This window comes from Accipiter gentilis, chromosome 33, assembly GCF_929443795.1.
Source record: "Accipiter gentilis chromosome 33, bAccGen1.1, whole genome shotgun sequence".
Lineage (NCBI taxonomy): Eukaryota > Metazoa > Chordata > Aves > Accipitriformes > Accipitridae > Astur > Astur gentilis.
In genome coordinates, this window is record NC_064912.1 from 998,340 (window position 1) to 1,021,042 (window position 22,703).

Below are 22,703 nucleotides of genomic sequence, written 5' to 3' on the forward strand. Positions count from 1 at the left end.
GACCTTTTTCCTGTCTGAGTAATGCATATTAACAAGGTGATGCTGTAGCTTTATTTTTTCCCCTTTTTTTAAGCATTCTTGTTATTATATATAATATAGTGTACATATATATAGTGTGTACATATATATTATATACTTAAGCATACCTGCTAGAAATGTTTGTTTTCCTTGTACAGGTTTGCAGTCTGTGACCACTTCTGTTGTTATGGCTGTGTATGTGGATCATAGAACAGAAGCTCCTGATTCAGTGGCCTCCCCTTCTCATATAGCATGGCACCCACTTCATCCACTCCTGGCAGTTGCTTCTATCAGCACAGCATCTGGGGGCTGTGTGGATATCTACCTGGAACAGGTAAATAATCTGCAACTTTGCTTTTGGGCTTGATATAAATTTGCTGGTTTGAAACTTAACTTTTTTAATCTATATATGTGCAGCCTCACTTATGCTCCTTGAATCCCTCACTCTGGATTTTAATTACTATCCGTGTCCTGTGCTATCTAAGACATGTCAGATTCATCAGCTACTAATTACATGTATTTTATAAAAAGGTCTTCATAAACTGAATTGATCTTTCAATTGAAATTTAATTTTTACAGCCTTTAAGTCTTGTTTGTGATGGTTACCAATTTGCTTTTTACTTCTTGTAGTATGAGAATTTCAGGCTTATAAGGAAAATGGACACATGCTTTTTTTTTTTAAACTCTAAGTGAATAAAATGTACTAAGAAATGTAAATTAAAAAAATAATTCCTCCACTCTGATAGTGAACTGATTGCTAGAATCTGCTTGTTCCATTTGAGTAGGTTGTTTCCTGCTATGGTTTCTGCCTGTAGACAGATATTTCCTTTGCATACTCTAAACTTTACACAAGAGGCTTGCGTAGGACTTCGGTTTGCATAATTTTCAGGAAAAAAGTGTACTATTTAGGGAAACGGTACTACAAGCTATCTAGCAGCAGAAGTACTGGAAATGTTTACATCTGCTAATACGAGTAGCCTATAAAATGTATACTTTTCAAAGTGTATTGTGAAAAATTGTCATCCAAATTTTACAAATGGAAAAATAAATACATAGAAAGGTTAAATGATTTACCTGAAATGTTGTTGCAAACTATGCGCAAAGGAGGGTCTACCTTTAAGAGCCATTTAAGCATTATATTATTCTGTGTTCTCAGTGATGTGCTTTATTCTTTTTCAAAAGTTGGGTTTTTTTACCTTGAAATGTGCTCAAAGCCTTCTTAACCTTCATACAGGAGTAAAGGCTTGATATTCAGTGAGAGCTGTTCATTTATGCTGTGAGGGAAGAATAGCCTGGAAAATCAGAGTGAAGCAGTCAACACTGCTGTGTTTTCACTAGGAATTTTCAAGTGGATGTACTGCATGTTGTAGCACACTTTTATGCATGTGAAATAGCTGTAAAGAGAATTTTTGCAGCCACTTTGTATCTCTTGCAGGAAGCTCAATTACACGCCAGTCCTTTATCACAGAAAAATATCTTGTTGACTGGGAAGCAAATCCGAAGGTTTAGTTACGTCCTTGTACTGAGCTTGCACTTTACTTCCATTTTCAGGGAGAGCATGTGTCCGATGCACATGTTGAGAGAAACTTTCAGGTCACATCACTTTCCTGGCACCCCTCTAGACCGATTCTTGCAGCAGGCTGGGAGTCTGGAGAAGTTGTGATACTTAACAAACAAGATAAGGAGCACCATGCTGTACCACCAAATCATAATGCGAAAATTACAGCCCTAAACTGGAGTACAAATGGTACCAGCCTTGTGTCTGGTGACAGGGTGAGTAGCTGAAATGCCAAATGTGTGTTTGATGTGGAGCACAGTGGTGCAAGCCTTGTGATGGGAAGGAATTATGGAATGGATTTTTAGTGGAAGGGATAATTGCAGGGGAGATAAATTTCCTCGCTTTAGGAACAAATTAAAACTGTTAGGGAGTAAAATAAAATCTCAGTGGTTTAACTTTTTCTACAGTACTTGTTGCTGTTTTATCATTTATCTTTAATGAAAAGTGTATCTAAGCTCAGTATGCACTGAACAGTAGGTTAGGGTTTAAGGCTATTTAATGGATGGGGTAATTGAGGCATAGACAATTTTAATTATTTGCTCCTGTCTATGCACAAATTTTGTGGCAGACTCAGGAGTAAAGCCCAGATGTCGAGAAACAAATTCCGGCTACAACACATTCATCTGTAGTGAGTGCATAGCAATGCTTACTTAAGTACAAAAAACCCATGCTAATTTTACTTGTTCTGTTTTTATTAATACTCTAAAAATGAGTCAAACATTGTATGGAAAATATGTTGTGGAAAACATTGAAATGTGACAGTGTTTATTTCTTGATGAGCTGGTTGTCCTTTTATATAGTGAAATGAGAAACTAGCTGTTGAATATTTAGTATTCAGAATTCATAGAAAATTCTGGTTTTGCCAGTTCTGGAGTAAGCAAATGGAAAAAAAAAAAGACGACCCTGATATAAACTTAAGCTCATCCAAGAATTTCAGTTCTGCTCTTTGAGAATTCTACATTAGTCAGAGGAAAATACAATTTAAAATTTTTGTTTGTAAAAGTCTGTTGCTGCACTTGACAGAAATACAGAAATTCAAAATTTATCCTCTCTATTAGAAAAAAGAAAATACTGCCCAGACAAAAAAAGCACCAAAAGAAGGTGATGCACAGTGTAACTTAGGCCTCATTTATATGGAGATAATACATTAATGTAGCCACAGCTTACATTAACCCTACATTTATGAACAAACTTTTTTCAAATTGATTTATTTAGTGTCAGATCATGGTAATAAAGTCACTTTAAAACACATATAGCCATTCTTATGGGCAAATTTAACAATTTTATAGACTCATCCTAACTGCTCCTCTGATGAGAGTATTAATCGGTGCAGAATAAGTGGCGGTTTCAAGGAAATACCTTAACATGACAAAACAAAGCCTCTGCATGTGTTGACAGGAATGATCTTCAGTTTCAGGTAGTTTCAACTGCTGTATTTGGAAAGACCAACCTCAATAGATAGAACAGCAGCACAGTTGAACTCGGAAAAGTTCATTATTGCAAAATAGCTGTGTTACCCTCTGCAGACATTGAAACACACAGTTGAGTGCAGTTCAAGGTACTCCCTGGTGTCCCTGGCCAATGAAATGTGGGTCCTTAAAAACCTGTAGCTGTGTGTGTAGTGGCCAGCTTGAGCTAATCAGCCTTGCTCAGAGCCTAGGCTTGTGAGGCTGAGCACGCAGCTGGTTCAGCATCTTGGCTAGCTCTGGTTAGATGGTTTCTCTGCCCGGTAGTGCACTGGGTGGGCCTGCTCATCCCTTGTGTTGTTGCGCACTCAGCGTTGTTGTACCATGGTCTGATGTGCAGCATAGGTATGCTTCATTTCCTACGTCTTTCTCAGTAGCTGTTAAATTTATTTTTAAAATGTTTCCCATGAAGGTTTATATTCAGGTAACTTCTATTAGGTGAGTGCTGCCAGGATCATACTCTGTTCATACCGGAGGAATACCCTTAGAAAGAAGATAAATATTTGGGCGCTGAATTAGTTTGTTTGATCTTCACTGGGACTTTATAACTGAGAGTGCTCAGCTGAGAACATCCAGTCATAAATCCCGAGTTGCAAGAAAATTATTTGAAAAGAACTTCTTAAAGTTGGAATAGGATGCTGTGAAAATCAGAAGCTCTTAATTTGTGTTTTAAGTAACAAATAACATGGATGACTTCTGGGTTTTGATCACACAAAAGAATCTTAAGGATGTAGGTGTTTTCTATAATGAAAGCCTACTTATAAGGCAAATAGCCTTTATAACAAGGAGCTAAAGCTTTGAGTTTTTAAGAATGATTGGGAAGATACAGGTAAGAGTATATCTTACAGATGATAAGGTTGATGTCCTTTGTCCTTTTCAAATAACATTTGAAAACAGACCGATTCTGCATCCTTTCTACAACCACTACAACTTAGAACAGGTAGTGAGCTTTTTTGTTTCTGGTCTCATGTGTTCCAAACTCAGAATTGAGTTTGCAACTAAGTTATCTGGATACAGGGTGAGATATCTGGAAGGGGATGGAAGGAAGGTAAGCAGCTTTATAAAGCTGCAGGTTTTTCCTCCAGCTTATTAATGGTGCACATGTTCATAATTGGAATCCCTGGAATTTGGTGACATTTAAAGCTGAGGAAAAAGTGAGAGGAGGAGCCAACAGGACATGAACTTTCAGATCATGGGATCCTGTGACTTCCAGAAGTAACCAGCAAACATTGTATGAACCGCAGGTAGCCTCTTGTAACAGGAGTATAGCAGTTTCACAGATGCACGGCTGTGTCACATTCTTTAAGCTGTAAGAGACAGCATTGCACTTAATGAACGGTTTTGGGTGGTATAAAAATTATCATCTTACTGCTGAAAAGAAGTTAGAACCTTGATTCTTGGGAAAAAAAGTAGGAAATGTTACCTTGGAAGGCCTCAGCTGCATCTCATGTGGCTTCTAGTTAGGATTGTGAAGAGTGTTTATAGAGCGTACCACTGCTACTAGTCTTTTTCATTTTTCTAGAAAGACCACACTCCATTGAAAACAATAAAGAAAAATAGAGCAAATTATAATACCACTTTATTGTTATCTACCTTAATGAAATAAAATGAGATTGAACTTGATATTGCAAATTTTTGCTGGTTTTTTTTCATGTAATGCTTACACAGAGGGCCTCCAAATGCAATTTGGTTCCGTAAGCACTAACATAACAACAACAATAAATAACAATAATCTTAAAATTTCAGCTGTGAGGCTGTAGCGTAAGTCAGTTTGTTGGGATGGTTAATGTGTATGTCATGCTGAACTGTCTTTTTGCTTCTCTGCCTTCTCCATTCTTTCCAGTCACCAGGGGTTTGGTGCTCATTCTGAGCTGGCACTGCAAAATGGGTGTTACCTTCAGAAACTGTGGCAAGCTCTGAGGGCCACCTTATATCGACCACTGTTGAGTTAATTAGCTAACCAGTCTTCCTTTCTTTGGCATCTATGATTCTTCTAGTTACTAAGTTCTGTTTCTAAAAATGAATTCTTGTTGTACTTGAATGTGTACCCTAGAAATTCTGAAATTTTTCCCTTAGGTTACCTGTATCCTGTGATTTCACATGTGTCTAATCATATACTCATGCTCATCTATATCAGTGTTATATGCACTTGCTCAGGGATGTGTATCTTATGCTTTACTATCCTTTATCTCAATATCTTTTCTTTTAGCAATTGGAATACTTGCAAGAAAAAAGTGGAAAGAGAGTTACCTAAAAAAATATTTGCATATGCTGCTAGCAGAGGAAAACCAAGGCTGTTCCATTTAATTTCTCTGGCAGTGTCATTTTACTAAGAATGGATATGACCAACAAGCTTTTTTAGATAATTGATTTTGAGTGAGCAAATAATATAATGTTAAAGATAATTCTTATTTCTTGTGGCTTAGTTTTAAGTGGGAGTAATTGTGTGTCAACTAAATGAAAGGAAAGGTGTTGCTCTGTCAAGAAAATGTTTATTTTCATGTGCACTGAGTAGTTGGAGTCTGGATCCTCATCTGTGTGCAAAGTGTAATTAATTAACTCTTGTCTTTTTCTAGCATGGTGTCTTGGTTCTATGGAGAATGGACCAGCGAGGCAGAGTGCAGGGTCCTGCTCTGCTGAAACAAGAGTATGGAAAATGTCTGTCTCGCTGTGTCTTTCGACCACCTCCTCCTGGCGAGTAAGTATTGTGCCCTGTCAGAACACTGGTAGACCAGGTCTTTCTTTTGTTCCCCAGAAAAAAAATCCTACTCACAGACAAACCTTTTTTTAAATAATCTAGAAAAAGTTCTTCTCCTAACTGTCCTTTATTTCCAGTTCCTCTCTTGCTCTAGTAGCTGGCTCTTTGTGTCCTGTATGCAGCAACAGATCTTCTTCCTTTCATGCGTACCTTTCTCTCTGTTGCTGTTGACTCTTCTTCCTTTAGTTCTTCTAATTAGCAATGTTGCTGATTGTGAAAAGCAGAAAGCACACCGAAAACACAACTATCTATTGGCAAGAAAAATTAAAAGTCACTTCTTAAACATTATTATTTATTTCCTCTCCAAGCAAGAAATAGGGAACAGCTCTAGTAATAAAAAAGAATTTTCCTTGTGTGGGCCACTTCTGTTTCACATCTCTGTAAAAATAATGATGCTTATGGAAGAACAGGTGGAACAATGCAAATGAAAACTAGTACTAAAATTTTACTTTTTATCTCTTTTGAGTTTGTCCTTTTTCAAATCAGTGTATGAAACATCTCTATTCTCTCTTTACAATGTGTTTTATTAACAACTCATCTGTTCTTTGAGATAGAGAGTACTCTTATGTATGGAATTGGAAATTAAGTATCGCTGTTTGCAGGGACTTTGTACAGCTGGCAAAAGCAGCTGTGAGTGGTGATGAGAAGGCCTTGGATAAGTTTAACTGGAGAAAAGCTGGAACAGGAGCACCTCTGAAAATGGGACTCCAGGAAGGACTCTCCTTCTTTATTACTTTGACAGATGGTAAGAGCAAAACCACTTTTCCAGTCTGATGTAAATTTGTTTCCTTAATGCTTCAAAATAGCTCAGTGCATGATAGTCCTATTTTCATATATCCAACATCTAGATTATATCCATATATCCTCATATTCATATATCCAACAGGATAGAATATTCATAGGAGTTGAAGATTGTTTGGTAAGAAGAAATTAATAAATTATTAAAATCTTAGCATCTTCAGGGTGAGTCCTTTCTCAAAAGGACACCATAGGTATTGAATTAGTCAGGTTCCCAAAGAAGTGAGCATAAGGAAAACGATCTCCAACAGCTAAGTGTAAATAAAATTAGAAATTGTCAGGATTTTGTGCAAAGCTTCAAAATAATGCATGTGTTGCAGTTTTGGTTTGGTTTTTTTTCTAGAAATGGGCAACTGCTGCTACAACATACCTTTTAAAGTAAATTATTGATTTACTTTTTCACTTTTTTCTCATGTTTTGAAACGATGCTTCAGTCTAAGGAAGCAAAAAAAGTCTGAGTATCTGTTTTGTTAGTTTTCTTCCTAATATAATTTCTTCCCTGCTATTTGTCTTTTGCTCTTCTTTTTACTGTTCTGGGTACTAGTTTCCTCCGAGCTCATGTGCTTCTATCCCAATTGTTCTCATGATGCCTTCTATCTCTAACCTGCTAACTCTTTGGACTGGAGCCAGAATGTGTGTGACAAATACTGTAATGAGTATGTTTCTGGTAGGCAATTCGAGTATGTAATCCTCTCGATTCAAGTGTTAACTACTCTGAAAAATATTTAAGTTATGCTAGTTCTGCAGCTCAATTACATTTTGATTCAGTGTTTATGTTATCAAGAATGAGACCCATCACACCAGTATAGCTTCTGTATTATTGCAGCAGTGGCATTGTCCAGCTGTATGTTGGTTTTGCAGAACAGAGGGCTGTACCTTCATTCGATTTGTGAGTTACAGGCCTCTTTACTAGATATGAACCATTTAAATGAAAAGGGGTTACAGGGCACTTAAATGTACAAGGAGAGAATCTTTGAGTATCTGTGCTTGTTCCAGCCTCACCTTCAAAGCAAGTGTTGTGGTGGTACACAGCTCCATCTAGGGACAGACTCTGTATCTTGCAAGTGGCTGTGCTTCACATCTTGTTTCTTGGTCCTACTGTTCAAACCTTTCAAATTTCAGTCAAATGATACAGACTGTTTCTTTTGAGCAGTCTCATTGCTTAGGTTGATTTGGGCATATGTATTCTGGAACCAGTTCTTAATCTAGTTAGTGATCTGTCATAACTTCAGAATCAGTTAATGTTTTCATAGTGTTTAAATGTGACCTGTAAATTTCCTCTAAAGTATGGATTCTCAGACCAAACTTGTTCAATAAAAATGAATTAAAAAAAAAATTCTTATTGCATTCTTTTAAATATCTCAACAGAGATTTGACTAAAAACAATAGAGCAAAAGCAAAACTAAATAAACAATTAAGCTTCTCAAAAAAGCTCGAAACAAAACAAAAAAACCTCCCAAGTTTTGAGTATTTATTAGTGTAGATTTTTTTGATGCTTCCAAAACACCCATCATTGCAGTAAAACAATGGATGCAGTTCAGGTAATATGTTACATGAGATGCTTATCTGAAGAGAGGCTACCTGAACTGATAACAATTTTTGGAGGTTGTTTTGCAACTATAAGCACAAAGAATCATCTTCATTCTGAGCATTTGAGATGACTGGCACAGGTATTAGCATAACCTGAATAGTGGAAGTCATCCTGATATTTTTACTGAATGCACCCTTGTTTGTCTTCACTGCCGACCTTTCAGGTCATGAGTAATAATTCCCTTCTGGTCCTTTTTGTATTTCGTAATCAGCATACACTTTCTGCTGCTTTTTGTCTTTGGAGTCTCAGAGTTATTTGCTCTACTCAATTAGCTCAGATTTGTTAACTTCTGAGATTAGTCTCTTGTGTGATACAGTGTGACAACTTTCTCAAAGTTACTTGGAAAGCTAGAACCCTCTTTCTAACCACCTAAGTAGCTTCAGAATAGTGGTAGTGTTATCTGTGCAATACCTGATACTTTGTATGGTAATATTCAAGTACAGAAGGTTAATTTAACTTATGAAACAATTTCAGATGGCAAATAAAATTAAGGGATTGTCTGTTTCTTGTAAAAGATCCCTTTAACTTGAGATTCAGTAGAGTCAGTACTGCAAAGTATTACTACAATAAATGGGTATCGGTGTGATAGAAAATGCTACATTGGAGAACTATCCCAACAGTCCCCAGTATCGGTACAGGCTGGGGGATGAATGGATTGAGAGCAGCCCCGTGGAGAAGGAATTGAGGGTACTGGTGGATTAAAAACTGGATGTGAGCCGGCGATGTGCACTCGCAGCCCACAAGGTCCATTGTGTCTTGGGCTGCATCAAAAGCAGAGTGGCCAGCAGGTCGAGGGAGGGGAGCTTGCCCCTCTGCTCTGCTCTGGTGAGACCCCACCTGCAGTACTGCATCCAGCTCTTGGGTCCCCAGCACAAAAAAGACATGGACCTGTTAGAGCACGTCCAGTGGAGGCCATGGAAAAGATCCAAGGGCTGGAAGAACCTCTCCCATGAGAAAGGCTGAGAGAGTTGGGGTTGTTCACCCTGGGAAAGAGAAGGCTCCAGGGAGACCTTATAGCAGTCTTTCAGTACTTAAAGGGAGCTTATAAGAAAGATGGACGGAAACTTCTTACCAGAGTCTGTACTGATAGGATGAGGGGTAACGGTTTTAAACTTGCAGGGGGTAGTTCTATATTAGTTATAAGGAAGAAAGTCTTTACTGTGAGGGTAGTGAGACACTAGGTTACACAGAGAAGGGGAACATGCAGCGGGGAAGGGAGTGGAATGTGAGAGGAACACCTATGCAGATACTGAGGTCAGTGAAGAAGAAGGAGGGGGAGGAGGTGCACCAGAGGAGGGGATGCCCCTGCAGCCTGTGGTGAGATGGCAGGCTGTCCCCCTGCAGCCCATGGAGGTGAGCAGGGAGTAGATGCCCACCTGCAGCCCGTGGAGGACCCCATGCCGAAGGAGGTGGATGCCCCCATGCCGAAGGAGGTGGATGCCCCGAGACTCCATGGGAAAGCCCGCGCTGCAGCAGCCTGTGCCTGAAAGACTGTGGCCTGTGGAAAGGACCCATGCTGGAGCAGTTCATGAAGGACTGCAGCCCATGGAAAGGACCCATGCCAGAGAAGTTCATGGAGGACTGTCTTCTGTGGGAGGGACCCCACACTGGAGCAGGGGAAGAGTGAGGAGTCTTCCCCCTGAGGAGGAAGGAGTGGCAGAGACAAGGTGTGATGAACTGACCCCAAGCCCCATTCCCCTTCCCCCTGCGTCACCGGGGGGAGGAGGTGGATAAATCGAAAGTGGAGTTGAGCCCAGGAAGGAGGGAGGGGTGGGAGAAGGTGATTTAAGATTTGGTTTTACTTCCCATTATCTTTTTTTTTTGTTTGTTTGATTGGTACAAATTAAATTGATTCTGGTTTTTTCCAAGTTGAGTCTGGTTTTTGCCCATAACCATAAGTGGTGAGTGATCTCTCCTTGTCCTTGTCTTGATCCACGAGCTTTTTGTTGTATTTTTTCCTCCCCATCCTACTGGGGGGGAGGAGTGAGTGAGCAGCCTCATGGTGTTTTGTGTTTGGGCTTAAACCACGACACCCTTCCAACGAAAACTGTTCTGTGATTTAACAACAGAGATGAAGTTATCGGTTCAGTGTTTTATTTCAGGGAGACAATGAAGCAGTGTGGGAGGAGGTGGGAGAGGATTTTGAATTATTTTTATATAGTTGGAATGTAGAGGATGATAATATATTTGCAAGAGTTTTGGAAATTAAAACATTCTTTTTCGTTAGCTACATCACATTGCCTGTTGGGTACAACATTTTAGCCTGAATCCTTAATGTTCGTTCTTATACATTCGTGTCTTCTGCTTCAGCTTTTGGGGAAAAGTATTACTTTATTTCATAGCGTTTTCTGATTTGCACTGGTTTGAAATGCCACATTTATATAATATCATGATTTGCTAAGAAATTAAGTATATGTGTGTGCCATGAGATGTCATATTTTGATGACTTCATTTGTTGGGGTGCTTTCTGTAATACCATTTGCAAACTGCTACACTAATTCTAGGTTTTGTTTTCACTGGGTAGACCTGTGCATGATTTATACAGTATTACAATTTAATGAAATCATAATGCCTTTTCAAATGTTGATAAGGTGCTGTAGTTGCCAAGTCACACACTATGTTGTCAGTGTTCTTAGAAAGACTCTATCCCATTTGCTTGCGAAATTAATGTAGAAAAGCTGTATTTAGTGTGTATGGTGGAGTGTTTCTAAACAATGAAGAACTTCATATCCACAGTTTTCTATAATGTAGGTTCTGCTGCAAATTGTACTAATTCTTAGCTGCTGTTCTTCTTTTACAAATTATTATTAATAATGAAGATTTCAGAAGCCATCATTTGTGCATACATATGCAGAAAGTTTACTTGTAGTTTAAAATTATTTAAATGATGGCATTTAAATTATTCCCCTCTGAATTTCCTAGATAGGGAAAAAGGGAGTAAGTTTTGGTTTATTGCTGTGGTCAACTATTGTAGTCTGTATCTTGAGACAAGCTAGAAGACAAAAGAGTGGTGGTTATTTTTACTTCTTCAGCACTTGAGGAATATTTTATTAAGGTAGAAAGCAGCAACTTTGATTTTTGTAGCTAAAACCTGTTAACTAAAAGCCATACCTTGTTTATATGTACTACAGGTTCTGTGCATTACGTGAATGAGAAAGGAAAGACAAGGCATGTATTATCCACAGACAGTCTGGTCCAAAAGCTTCTGTTCATGGAGAAAAGAGATGTTTTACTTGTAATAACAGAGAATCTGCAGTTGTCCTTGCATGCGGTTACTCTTGAGGGAGAGGCAGAAGAGCTCATGAAGGTAAGAGTTAGACTACAGGGTAAAGTTGTAATGTTTAATCTTTATAAGTATTTGTTAGAATTTTTTGATTACCACTTTTTTGTTTACAAATGAATCAACTCTTTTTTTTTTTCTTTTTTTTTCCTCAGATAATACCTTGATGAGCAAATATATGCTCATTTAAAAGTGGAGTGGTGTGTTACTGAACTTGGAAAGATGGTTTTCATCTTGCCTTCCTGTGTTTTCTTAGTTTCTTTCATTTTGACCCTATGTTAATACTTCTACACTTCATTTACCTTGTCTTAGTGAATTAGACAAGAATTGAAAATTCCAGTATAATCAAATACTTGTTAAAATGTCTTGTGAATAAATAGTTGATAGTCAGTGTCCTCGATTTTATTATCATCAGTCACTTAGAGCTGTCTTGTCTTTCAGATTAGTAGGAGCAGTACCTCCTCTTGGTGATACTGCCTTTGTCTGCAAATCTGAAAGAAGGTCTAGTACAAGAGAAAAAAACTGCTCCTTATCTACTTAACCCACTACGAGGTTTATTTTAGTAAATTTATACATCATATACTTGATGCATTTAGTGGTGATCACTGTCTGAGAGAAATTACCGGTCTATCTGAACTGACAGACAGGTCTAGTTATTCTTACATTTTAATTTTTTAGCCAGTCTAGGCAATTCAGATGCTTATTGTCTTTCAGTGTGTTCCTCCTACCTTCTGTACATTTATTTATTTACTTATGGTTAACAGGTGAAGTTGAGTGGGAAGACGGGTCATTCTGCAGACATCATTTTAATAGACCATAGCCTTGTTGTTACAGCACTAGGTGAGACAGTCATCAGGTAAGAATCCTGTTTTAAAGCTGTTATGGCTGCCCATGAGAAGTACCAGCTAAAGGTTTACGGTCTGCAGTGCACTGAATATTTTACTGAATTGTTTGGGGTTTTTTTAAGTAATAATGAAAAAACTCCCAATATTTTCTAATTTTGTTTCTCAAAATAAATAGAGAAATGAAATGAAATCTGTTTCCTTGAGGAGAAAAATGAATTCTCTGTATCTTTCTTTGTTTATATATATATATTTTTTTTGTTTTGTCAGGTAGTACTACCCAAACCTGTTCCTTTCTGAGTGCTGTTATTGATTTCTTAGGAAAGTATATCCATTTGGGATTTTTGCATGAAGAAGATAGCCACTCTGATGTTCCTTCCATTGTTACTGTCTGATTCTCAGGATAGTCATAGCATCGGCAACAGGAAAAAAGTGCTTGCTTTTCAGGATGTTTCTCTGTTACTGTAATATGTCAAGTATTTCAGTTACTTCTGTCCCTAATTCTTTAAACCAAGTATGTTACTTTGCCATGCTGCTGCAGTACCATGTTCTTTAGTTTTTATCTTTTTGCATCTTCTTAAAAAAGGTATTAAGTCTTTTTTTTCCTGTCTTTACTATGACTTACTCTACCTGTTTCCTCTAACTTTTTTTGGGGTGTTCCATTAGCAACAGTAGTCCACTTTCTTGAGACTCTATCTGCTACTATCAGACAAAATCATCTGTTAATTTTGTGAGAATGTGATAAAGACCAAGTATCAAGAAGGAATGTGTTTGAGTGTTCAGTTCTAGAAAATACACCTGGAATCTGAAGGACTACTAGTTAACCAAGGAATATTCTTAAAATGGAAGAGGAAGCACAAGTAGGGAGGAGGAAAATCACACCTAGACTTTACTTCTTTTCTTTTTTTTTCTTAAAGCTGTGTTTGCTTCTGACTCCTTTGTAAGAGAATATCACAAAACATGCTGCAGATTAAGAAGTCAAAGGAAAAGGAAGGAGATTAAGAAATTCACATTCCAGAGGCAGCTGCTGGCAATTTAATTTTAAAAATTGAATGATCTGGACATGATGGAAACAGCAAATTAATACCATGTACAGTGTCCTATTGACTGTGTTTAGCAAGGCACCTGGAAGGAAAAGCATTGTTAACACTCTTCTTTTGTGTGCCTTAGGTTCTGGGATTTGGACCGAGATGAGAACTATGTACTCTCCCCAGATGTGCAATTTGGCTTTGAAGGAGGAGAATGTATTAACTGTATTTCTTACTGCAGTGCTAAAGGTGCGAAATAACATGGCAGCTGTGATCTCTCGATCCTAAACCTTGTCAAACCTCAGCCTTCAGTACCCTGTAGTCATTTCAGTATATTTGTCTTGTTACTGAGGGTTTCAGTAACACCATGTGATGTAGAAGTGTTTTCGTTCAGATCGGGAGTGTGCTTTTGAAGGTACAATGAGATCATTCGATACTCACCACACTTTGTGTCAGTGTGGTGTTGTCTCCTGGCACACAAGCTGGATTCCCTTTGACATGGAACTGGTACAAATACTCCTGGAGTACAGCTAATGCACTCCAACGTGTTATGGGCATTCAGTCTACAAGCCTGCACTAGAGCTAATGCAAAGTAGAACTCGCCAAACATGTATAGCATGGACATCAGGTCCTTAAAACTGATGTTTTCTACAGAGCTACTCCTATGCATCACCTTGTTTGCCAGTGTAGGCATAGCTAGTGTCTGCTACAATGGTTTTCAATGGTGACTTGCCCATGGTGACTACAAAACCAGCTATTCAAAAATAAATGGTTAAAATGAAATAATTGTCTGATACATTTAGAGGATAACTTCGTCTGGTAGCTTGGAAAACAGGCCTTGCCATGTGAAACTTCTCCCATTGTTTCTCCAGAAAGTTACTTCAGTTCAGAACTAGGATGCTGGTTTGCAGGAAGGGAAAGAAGTGGATGAAGCTAGATGAAGGCCTTTCAGTACCTTAGAACCAGAGCTAGGCTGCCTGCTACTTTGTATAATGTGGGTTTGTTTTTCTGGTGTTTAAAATATGGAATGCCTAAAAAAGGTTTGTGAATGGCAGGTCTCTTAGCAGCTGGTACCAACAAAGGGAGAATAGCTATGTGGAGGAAAGCATCAGGATCCAATCAGAGCATACGGGCTTTGGAGGGCAAGGAGAAGTGGAAGCTCCAGGCACCTACTGAACTTGAAGGAAATGTCACTCAGATAAAGGTAAGACAGGAAAGAGTCTTCTTGCATGTTAGTAGGACTTCACAAATATTAGATTAATAGATCATCTTTGTGAAACAGATGAATATGATTGCTATCATACAGATACGTGCACCAGTAGAGGCTGGTCCTCCTTCAGAAGAAGGAGGAAAACTCATCAGTATCAAGTAACTTTTAAAATTGAAATGGGCAGAAATGTTACCTGTTTGTATCTATTCTTTTACAGGCAGGGTTGAAATGCTTAGCAAGATAACACACTGAAATGCAAATACATCTCTCTGCCTGGGAGAATTAACAGTCATGGCATCCTTAAATCCAAACATCTCTCCACTACATATCTCGCTGACAAATCCTATGGATTCAGCACCCTGAAATTATTTTCTGGAAAAGATAGATTGTCAGAAATGTCAAATTGACATAAAGCAAGCAAGAAAATCTGATGAAATGCATTATTTATTTGTAGATAATTTTATTTTTAGTCACTTTCTCAACATAAAGTTTGCTCCTACTGGTATTTGCAAAAATAAAACGATGTATTTACAATCAAATATTTTTTTGTGAGATGATATGTCATCTAGAAGGGAATGCCATATTTTTATACAAAATGATGTTTTCAGCTGCTTTTTTGTCAGAAAATGTTTCTTGTTTACTAGATAATATTTTTATGTGTGGCTGTCAGACTAGATGTGGATGGTAAGTTTTCTCTTACAAGTTTTTGCAAAACCAATACTTTAAAACATTTCTACTGTTATTTACAATATTTTTAATGCTGAAGCTTATGACAATACATAGCATTATAATATTTTTAACCCATTGTCTGTTAAGTATCAGGGTGCAGCATTTTTATTTGAAGTATTTTCATTTGTCACAGTAAGCTTAAACAGTTATTCTATACTTATTAGCATTTTGATACATGCAAAAGAAATGCTGAGTGTTACAAATATAAATTTAAATTTTAAAACTTTTACATTAACAAACAGTTAGCTTTTTTGACCACCACCATTCTGCTAAAAGGCAAAGCTTGTGCTTTTAGGTTCTCCAGCATTTTTTGTTTTGTTTGCTATACCCTATTATTAAGTTTTTTCCAGGTTTTTTAGTTTCTGTTATAACTTAGATTATTCTGGTGCTGTGCTTAATATGTGAGAACATTACCCATTATTTTTTGGAAGGAATGAAAATCAAACAAATATATCTGGTGCCTTTCAAGAGAAAGTAATTTTATGTTTTCTTTTATTCTGGTTTCACATAAGAATGGAAAGTATTGAAAAAGCAATGGCATTTGCTTGCTCTGGGTTGGCATGTAACGAGGGTCTGTATCAAAGTCCTACTTACGAAATTAAAACATAAGTACAATTAAAGCGGAGAGCCCAAATCTTTTGTTAAGGTGCTTCAGTAACAAAAGGTCCAGGATATAGGAAATAGCGTGTGCCATTAGTATATCATACATCTGCTAAGAAGTTGAGGGAAGGGAAGAGATATAGGTGTTTATGTCAGCCTGACCATTCAAGCATTTTCCAGATAACAGGATATGGAGCGCTGTCCAGAAATAGCACCTTGTTTCCAATGTTTGTTAGCATAAACAAAAGCATTGCCAAACAATTCTCAACAATCGCTGCAATTTTATCTCATGTTATAAAGCTGTCTTTAATTATGGAAACTCTAGATTATTTTTTATTGTAATCCCTGCATTCAGAAAAATACTTTGTAAAAGACTTTAAAAATTTACATGTGGAATCTTTTGGCAATTCCTATAAAAGTCTTTTTGTATATTACCATGAAGAACTTAGAATAGAAGGCCATATACCATGGTGAGGAGAAAGGGCAGCAATAACTTCATTTGACTCCTTGCCAGTCAACCTCATATGGTGGCTTCAAAATAGAGGTGGTTGGGAAATGCACTCTAGCTCATCTGTTGTGCAGCATTAGATCTAGTTAATTGTAAATAAGTGCCATTAAAAAGAAAACCCCAAACAAACCATGCATAATAGCTTTATTTCTTAGACCATGCTCTTGAAAAAAATGAAATTATTTCCAAACACAGCTACTTAAATCAGTGTTGTTGGAAAGGTATAGCCACAGAAATATCAGTATGTCAGGAAATTAATATGAAACCTCAAATAACTTTGAGGGAAGCAGAGACCTTAGAGACTTGGCATATCCCTAGAGTTTTTAGAGCTTATCAGTTGTGCAAGGACAGAGAAGTTCTTGGACTTCAAAGGGATTTTCTGCAGCTCTGAGAAACTTTATAATTGATCTAGCCCATGAAAGTATGTCTGTATGAATGTTCTCTGGTAATTACCCCCACCACACACACAAAAAAAACCAACCCCAAACCCCTCTGCCGGTTCCCTGGCCCAGCCCTGAGGAAGCTCCTGTGTTGAAGCTGTGCAGTGAACTATGGACTGTGCTTATCAAGGAACATTTTTGATGGTGTGTGGTAGCTCGGATGTAGCACCCCTGCACCCACATGTGTAACTATAGCTTCCAGACTGGAGTTTGGATCGCCTCTGGCTAACGTGGTATGTGTGAAGAGTTCACGTGTAGTCAGCTGGTTGCCACAATACTTTCTGACAAGAATCGTCCTTTGGTAGGAATAAACATAAATAATGTCAGATATGCTTTTTTAACTATGAATATAAAAAGAAATAAATGAAAATGGGAGCATTACTTTCTCTTTAATAATAGAATTCATCAGGTGCATGTTAAAAACTGTGTCTTTGCAAGCCATCTTGGAAACAGATTTTATCTTTCTCCCATTGAATTTTGTAAGGTATTTTCAGTTCTAGAATTGGTCTGTGTAGGTGCTATTTTCCAGTCTTAAAAGAAGGGAAAGATAACCTTCATAGAACTCGCTGAAAAAGAGTTAGCTGGAACATGGAGATTCTTCCAGGAGAAGTGAGTTGGAAGCCACCATGCCGCTAGAAAGCTGCGAGCAGCTAGAAAGCTAGCTGCCGTTACTGAAATTTGGTGGGACAAATCCCATGATTGGAGTGTGGCTATTGATGGCTGCAGGCTGTTCAGAAGGGACAAGTGAGGAAGGAGGGAGAGAGGTTGCCCTCTACATCAAGAAATGGATAGATTGTGAAGAGCTGTCTCTGAAGAATAACCATGAGAAGGTTGAAAGCTCACGGGTAAGGATTCTAATTCAAGGCAACAAAGGGAACTTTGTAGTTGGTGTTTACTACAGGCTGCCTGATCAAGGGGAGCCTATTGACGAAGCCTTCTTACTCCAGCTACAGCAGGCATCATGCTTGCAGGTTCTCATCCTGCTGGGAAACTTCAACCACCCCGACATCTGCTGGAAAAGTAGCACAGTGAGTTGTAGGCAATCCGGGAGACTCCTGGAGAGCATTGAGGATAACTTCTTAAGTCAGGTAATAGACAGCCCTACCACAGGGCGATGTGATACTGGACCTGTTGATCCCTAACGCAAGTGAACTAATCAGAGATGTCAAGATTGGAGGCAGCCTGGCCTGCGGTGGTCGTGCACTGGCGGAGCTCACAGTCCTGAGGGGTATGGGATAGGTGAAGAGTAAAGTCAGGACCCTGAATTTTAGGAAAGCAAAATTCTGTTCAAGGAGTTAGTCAATAGGATGCCCTGGGAAACTGCCCTTAGGGATGAGGGAGAAGAATAGAGGTGGCAGATCTTTAAGGATGCCTTCCATGGAACACAAGAGCTCTCAATCCCTGTGTGTAAGAAATCAGGAAAGGAAAGCAAGAGACCAGCATGGATGAGTCAAGACCTGCTGGTCAAACTAAAGGGCAAGAAGGAAATGCACAGGCAGTGGAAGCAGGGACAGGTATTGTGGGAAGTGTAGGGATGCTGCCTAGTTGTGTAGGGATGGGGTCAGGAAGGCCAAGGCACAGCTGGAGCTGAATGTGGCAAGGGATGCAAAGAATAATAAGAAGGGCTTCCATAGGTATGTCAGCCAGAAAAGGAAGGTCAAAGAAAGCATACCCCCCACTGATGAACATGACTGATGAACAATGGACAAAGAGAAGGCTGAGTTACTCAACTTTTTTGCCACAGTATTCACTGGCAGCCTCTCTTCCCATAGCTCTTGAGTTGATGGACCTCTAGGGAGGGACTGGGGGAGCAAAGTCCCTTCCACTGTAAGAGAAGATCAGGTTCATGACCACCTGAAGAACCTGAACATCCATAAGTCTATGGGACCTGATGAAATGCATCCCAGAGTCCTGAGGGAATTGGCTGATGTAGTTGCTAAGCCAATGTCCATGATACTTGTAAAGTCATGGCAGTCAGGTGACATCCCTGGTGACTGGAAAAAGGGGAACATTGCACACATTTTTAAAAAGGGTACAAAGGGGGACCCTGGGAACTACCAAACTGTCAGCCTCATGTCTGTGCCTGGGAAGGTCATGGAACAGATCCTAGAAGTCACATGGAGGACAGGGAGGTGATTCAAGACAGCCTGCATGCCTTCACTAGGGGCAAGTTTTACCTGACTAACCTAGTGACCTTCTATGATGGAGTGACTATATCAGTGAACAAGGAAAGAGCTACAGATGTCATCTATCTGGACTTCTTGCAAGTCCTTTGACACGGTCCCCCACAATGTCTTTCCCTCCAAATTGGAGAGAGAGGGATTTGATGGATGGACTGTTTAGTGGATGAGGAATTGGTTGCATGGTCTCATCCAGAGGGTAGTAGTCAACTGTGCAATGTCTAGATGGAGATCAATGATGAGTGGTGTCCCTCAGGTGTCTGTATTGGGACCAGTACTGTCTAATACCTTCATCAGTGACATAGTGGGACGGAGTTTGCTGACGACACCAAGCCGTGTGGTGTGGTTGACATGCCTGAGGGATGGGATGCCATCCAGAGGGACCTGGACAGGCTTGACAAGTGGGCCCGTGTGAGCCTTCTGAGGTTCAACAGAGCCAAGTGCAAAGTCCTGCACCTGTGTTGGTGCAACCCCCGGTATCAATACCCTGTTGGAGCTGGTCCAGAGGAGGCCACAAAAATGATCAGAGGGATGGAACACATCTCCTATGGGAAAAGGCTGAGAGAGTTGGGGTTGTTCAGCCTGCAGAAGAGAAGGCTCCGTGGAGACCTTCTTGTGGCCTTTCAGTACTTAAAGGGGGCTATGAGAGAGATGGGGACAGACTTTTTAGCAGGGCCTGTAGTGACAGGACAAGGGGTAATGGTTTTAAACTAAAAGAGGGTAGATTCAGATCAGATATAAGGAAGAAATTTTTTATGCTGAGGGTGGTGAAACACTGGCACAGGTTGCCCAGAGGGGTGGTCGATGCCCCATCCCTGGAAACATTCAAGGGCAGGTTGGACAGGGCTTTCACCAGCCTCATGTAGTTGAACATCCCAAACCATTCTATGATTCTATATGGAGAGAAGGATACTTTTGGACCCCTTTATTCATCCGATTTAACATTCTTTGCTAGGGAATTTGAACTACATTGACTGAAAAGGTTATCAAAACTGCAGAAAAGAATATGGTAATAAAAAAAGAAACTATGCCTGCAACTTGCTTTTACAGATTGCAGCATTATTAAGCCCTTTAAATATGTGATGCTCTCTTGCAGTAGTAAATGCAAGGTGGTGCAATAATATCTTAGGGAAGAAAAGTGGTTTTAATTTAAAAAACAGCTCCTCCCTTAGACTAAGGGAGTCTGAGTAGCTGGGTAACAAACATAGTAGTTTTAATCTGTAATAATTCCTAGTCATTGACTATAGTTGTATTTAGATAGTAGGACTTTCTATATGTATAAAAATGTATATTCTATCCTACCCCTTGCCACCTGTCTTGGGACATTGCTGTGACTGTTCAAGATCTTAGATGAAATTGTGTGTTTTGCTTTGTTTTTTTTTCTCTTTCCATTGTGTGCAGTGGGGCTCCCGAAAAAACCTGCTGGCAGTGAACAACATCAGCTCTGTGGTGATCCTGAGTGAGCAGGCCATATCGTCTCATTTTCATCAGCAAGTGGCTGTTGTACAGGTGTCTCCCAACCTGTTTAACGTGACCACCTTCAGCACAGGAACCACACACAGTCTTCGTGTTGATATGAATGTTAATGGAGTCTTCGCTACTAAGGTTAATTGTTTTTTTTTTTCATTTATTTGCTCGATCAGTTGCCTAGTTGGGTGTATGGAGACCAAACTTTCCAAGTCTTTAATATAACCCTTCTCTGGTATTCAGTTTATTGGGTTACGGAAGTATTGTTGTGACAGTAGCAACGATGCCATGGTGGAGCTGATTTTTCAGAGAGCACAGTGACTCAGTAATTCTCTAGGTGCTGACCAGAGAACTTCTGGGTTTCCAAAAGCCTTCCAACCCAATACACAGAGGAGCTAGTAAATGGTGGCTATTGTGTGGAAGGTCCTGCTGTGTTACTGCATGAATCCTGTATGATTCCAAAAGAAACTGAATGTATGTATTCTTTTGCTTTTTTGATTGTTTTAGGATGCTGTAGCATTCTGGAATGGGAAGCAAGTTACTGTCTTTGAGTGCTCAGGAGATTCCTTCAGAAGTGCAGGTAGGACTTAAACAATGATCAGAGTTGAAATGGTTCTCTTCCTCCAAAGTTATATGTTGTCTTCATTCATGATAGCTGATGGACTGTAATCATAAGTGCAAAGTAAAAAATATTATTAACACTAATTAGACACTATTCCCATTTTGCAAGACAAAGATTAGGGTATAAAAATCATCACAAAACCAGAACTCAAATGCCAACTCCTACATCTGTGCTTTATTCACTAAATATGCTGGGATATAATGTGTGAGTTAACCTCAGAATATGTTGGTATTCCTCTGTATGAGTAGCAGTGTGGCAACAGAGGTAAAACTGAAGGTGATGTGCACCTGTAGGCATAAAATTAAAACATATATCCTCTTAACCTCTGTTCAGCTACAACCCAATCCTGGAAGTATGTAAAGACTAAATGTATTTTATTCATAGAGTTCCTAAGGCCAGTGTGTGACTGGCCTTAAAACCAAGCGTCTTGTTGGTGTTTCCCACAGATTAGACATATACCTGACTGTCACACCTAGACTTGAAAGGTACCTTCAGAGCTAGAATATCATATAGGGCCTTGCACAAAATGTGATGTGACGATAAGGCTGCTTCTTTGTATCTTTTAGGTAAATCATTCCAACAGTTGATTGAGAACAGAATTGTTTTCATACTTTTGTATCCATAGCTCCTGTTGCCTTTTACAGATAGGTCATGATGATGGCTATTGATGGCTTTTCTATTTTGCTTGGGAGAAGGTGTAATCAAGGTTACACAGCACTTACATAGGAACTGGGAAGGAGTGGGGTTTAGTCCCAGCTGTCAGGAAAATCTGTTCCATAAACTGCTATATATACAGCTAAGTGAAGTAAATTAGTTTTTTCTATGATTAATTCTCCCTAAATATTTCTGCCTTGAGAAACAGGTTATGCAGAATTCCATCAATCCCATGCAAAATCTTGAGAGTTTAGGCTTTGTATTTTCACAACCATTAAGTGTTTTCTGAGAAGTGGCTTATCTTGTCTATATTTACTCATTTATTTTATAACTTTCCCATGCTGAATCAAAGCATTACTACCACCAAGGTCCCAACAGTCTACAACACTCATGAAATTATTTGAGCCGCTTTTCTGACAGGGATTCCTTTATCACTCTTCAGTTGTAGTTCAATGAAGGAAGGAGTGAATTCCCTTAATAGAACCTCACATTGCATTACTCTTTTTCTTTCCTTCACTCCCCATATCAACTCTTCCCTTCCTCTCCCACTTGTTTTCATGGAGAGAGTGTACAAAACACCTGTTTTCAGTAGGAGCTCCAGCTTTTGGTTGTAATGGCAGAATGGAAGGCTGCGACACCAAGGAGTTTGGGAATCAGTAGAGACTAATGGATTGAAAAATGGATTTGGTGCAAGATGTGGAAATTGAACGCTTTAAGTCAAAATTCCTGGTTCTTTTTTTTTCCTTTTCTAAAAATCTGTTTATTGTAATGATGGCTTTATTGTGATTGTTCCAGGCTCTTTTCTTTGTGACTCTCCAGTTCTGTCTGTGCATGGAGAAAATCTGTATACAGTTGAGCCGTATCGCGTCCAGGTCCGCACCTGGCAGGTAAGGGCTGATGAAATGATGAAGCGACAAATACGCCTTATGGTTTTCAAAGTTGGTGTTACAGCTT

At 39.0% G+C, this 22,703-nt stretch overlaps 1 protein-coding gene across 3 annotated transcripts in view; it reads left to right on the forward strand.

Annotated features, from left to right (window-relative positions):
- The window catches only part of IFT140 (intraflagellar transport 140), a 90,440-nt gene that overhangs the window by 4,542 nt on the left and 63,195 nt on the right, over positions 1-22,703 (forward strand). For all 3 annotated transcript variants that reach the window (XM_049835569.1, XM_049835571.1, XM_049835572.1), the window contains exons 2-12: positions 177-352; positions 1,570-1,791; positions 5,619-5,740; positions 6,403-6,545; positions 11,321-11,496; positions 12,234-12,325; positions 13,482-13,588; positions 14,395-14,543; positions 20,408-20,611; positions 20,981-21,053; positions 22,545-22,636. In XM_049835569.1, coding sequence (XP_049691526.1) covers positions 177-352; positions 1,570-1,791; positions 5,619-5,740; positions 6,403-6,545; positions 11,321-11,496; positions 12,234-12,325; positions 13,482-13,588; positions 14,395-14,543; positions 20,408-20,611; positions 20,981-21,053; positions 22,545-22,636 — 1,556 coding nt within the window. The remainder of the gene's footprint in view (positions 1-176; positions 353-1,569; positions 1,792-5,618; positions 5,741-6,402; positions 6,546-11,320; positions 11,497-12,233; positions 12,326-13,481; positions 13,589-14,394; positions 14,544-20,407; positions 20,612-20,980; positions 21,054-22,544; positions 22,637-22,703) is intronic.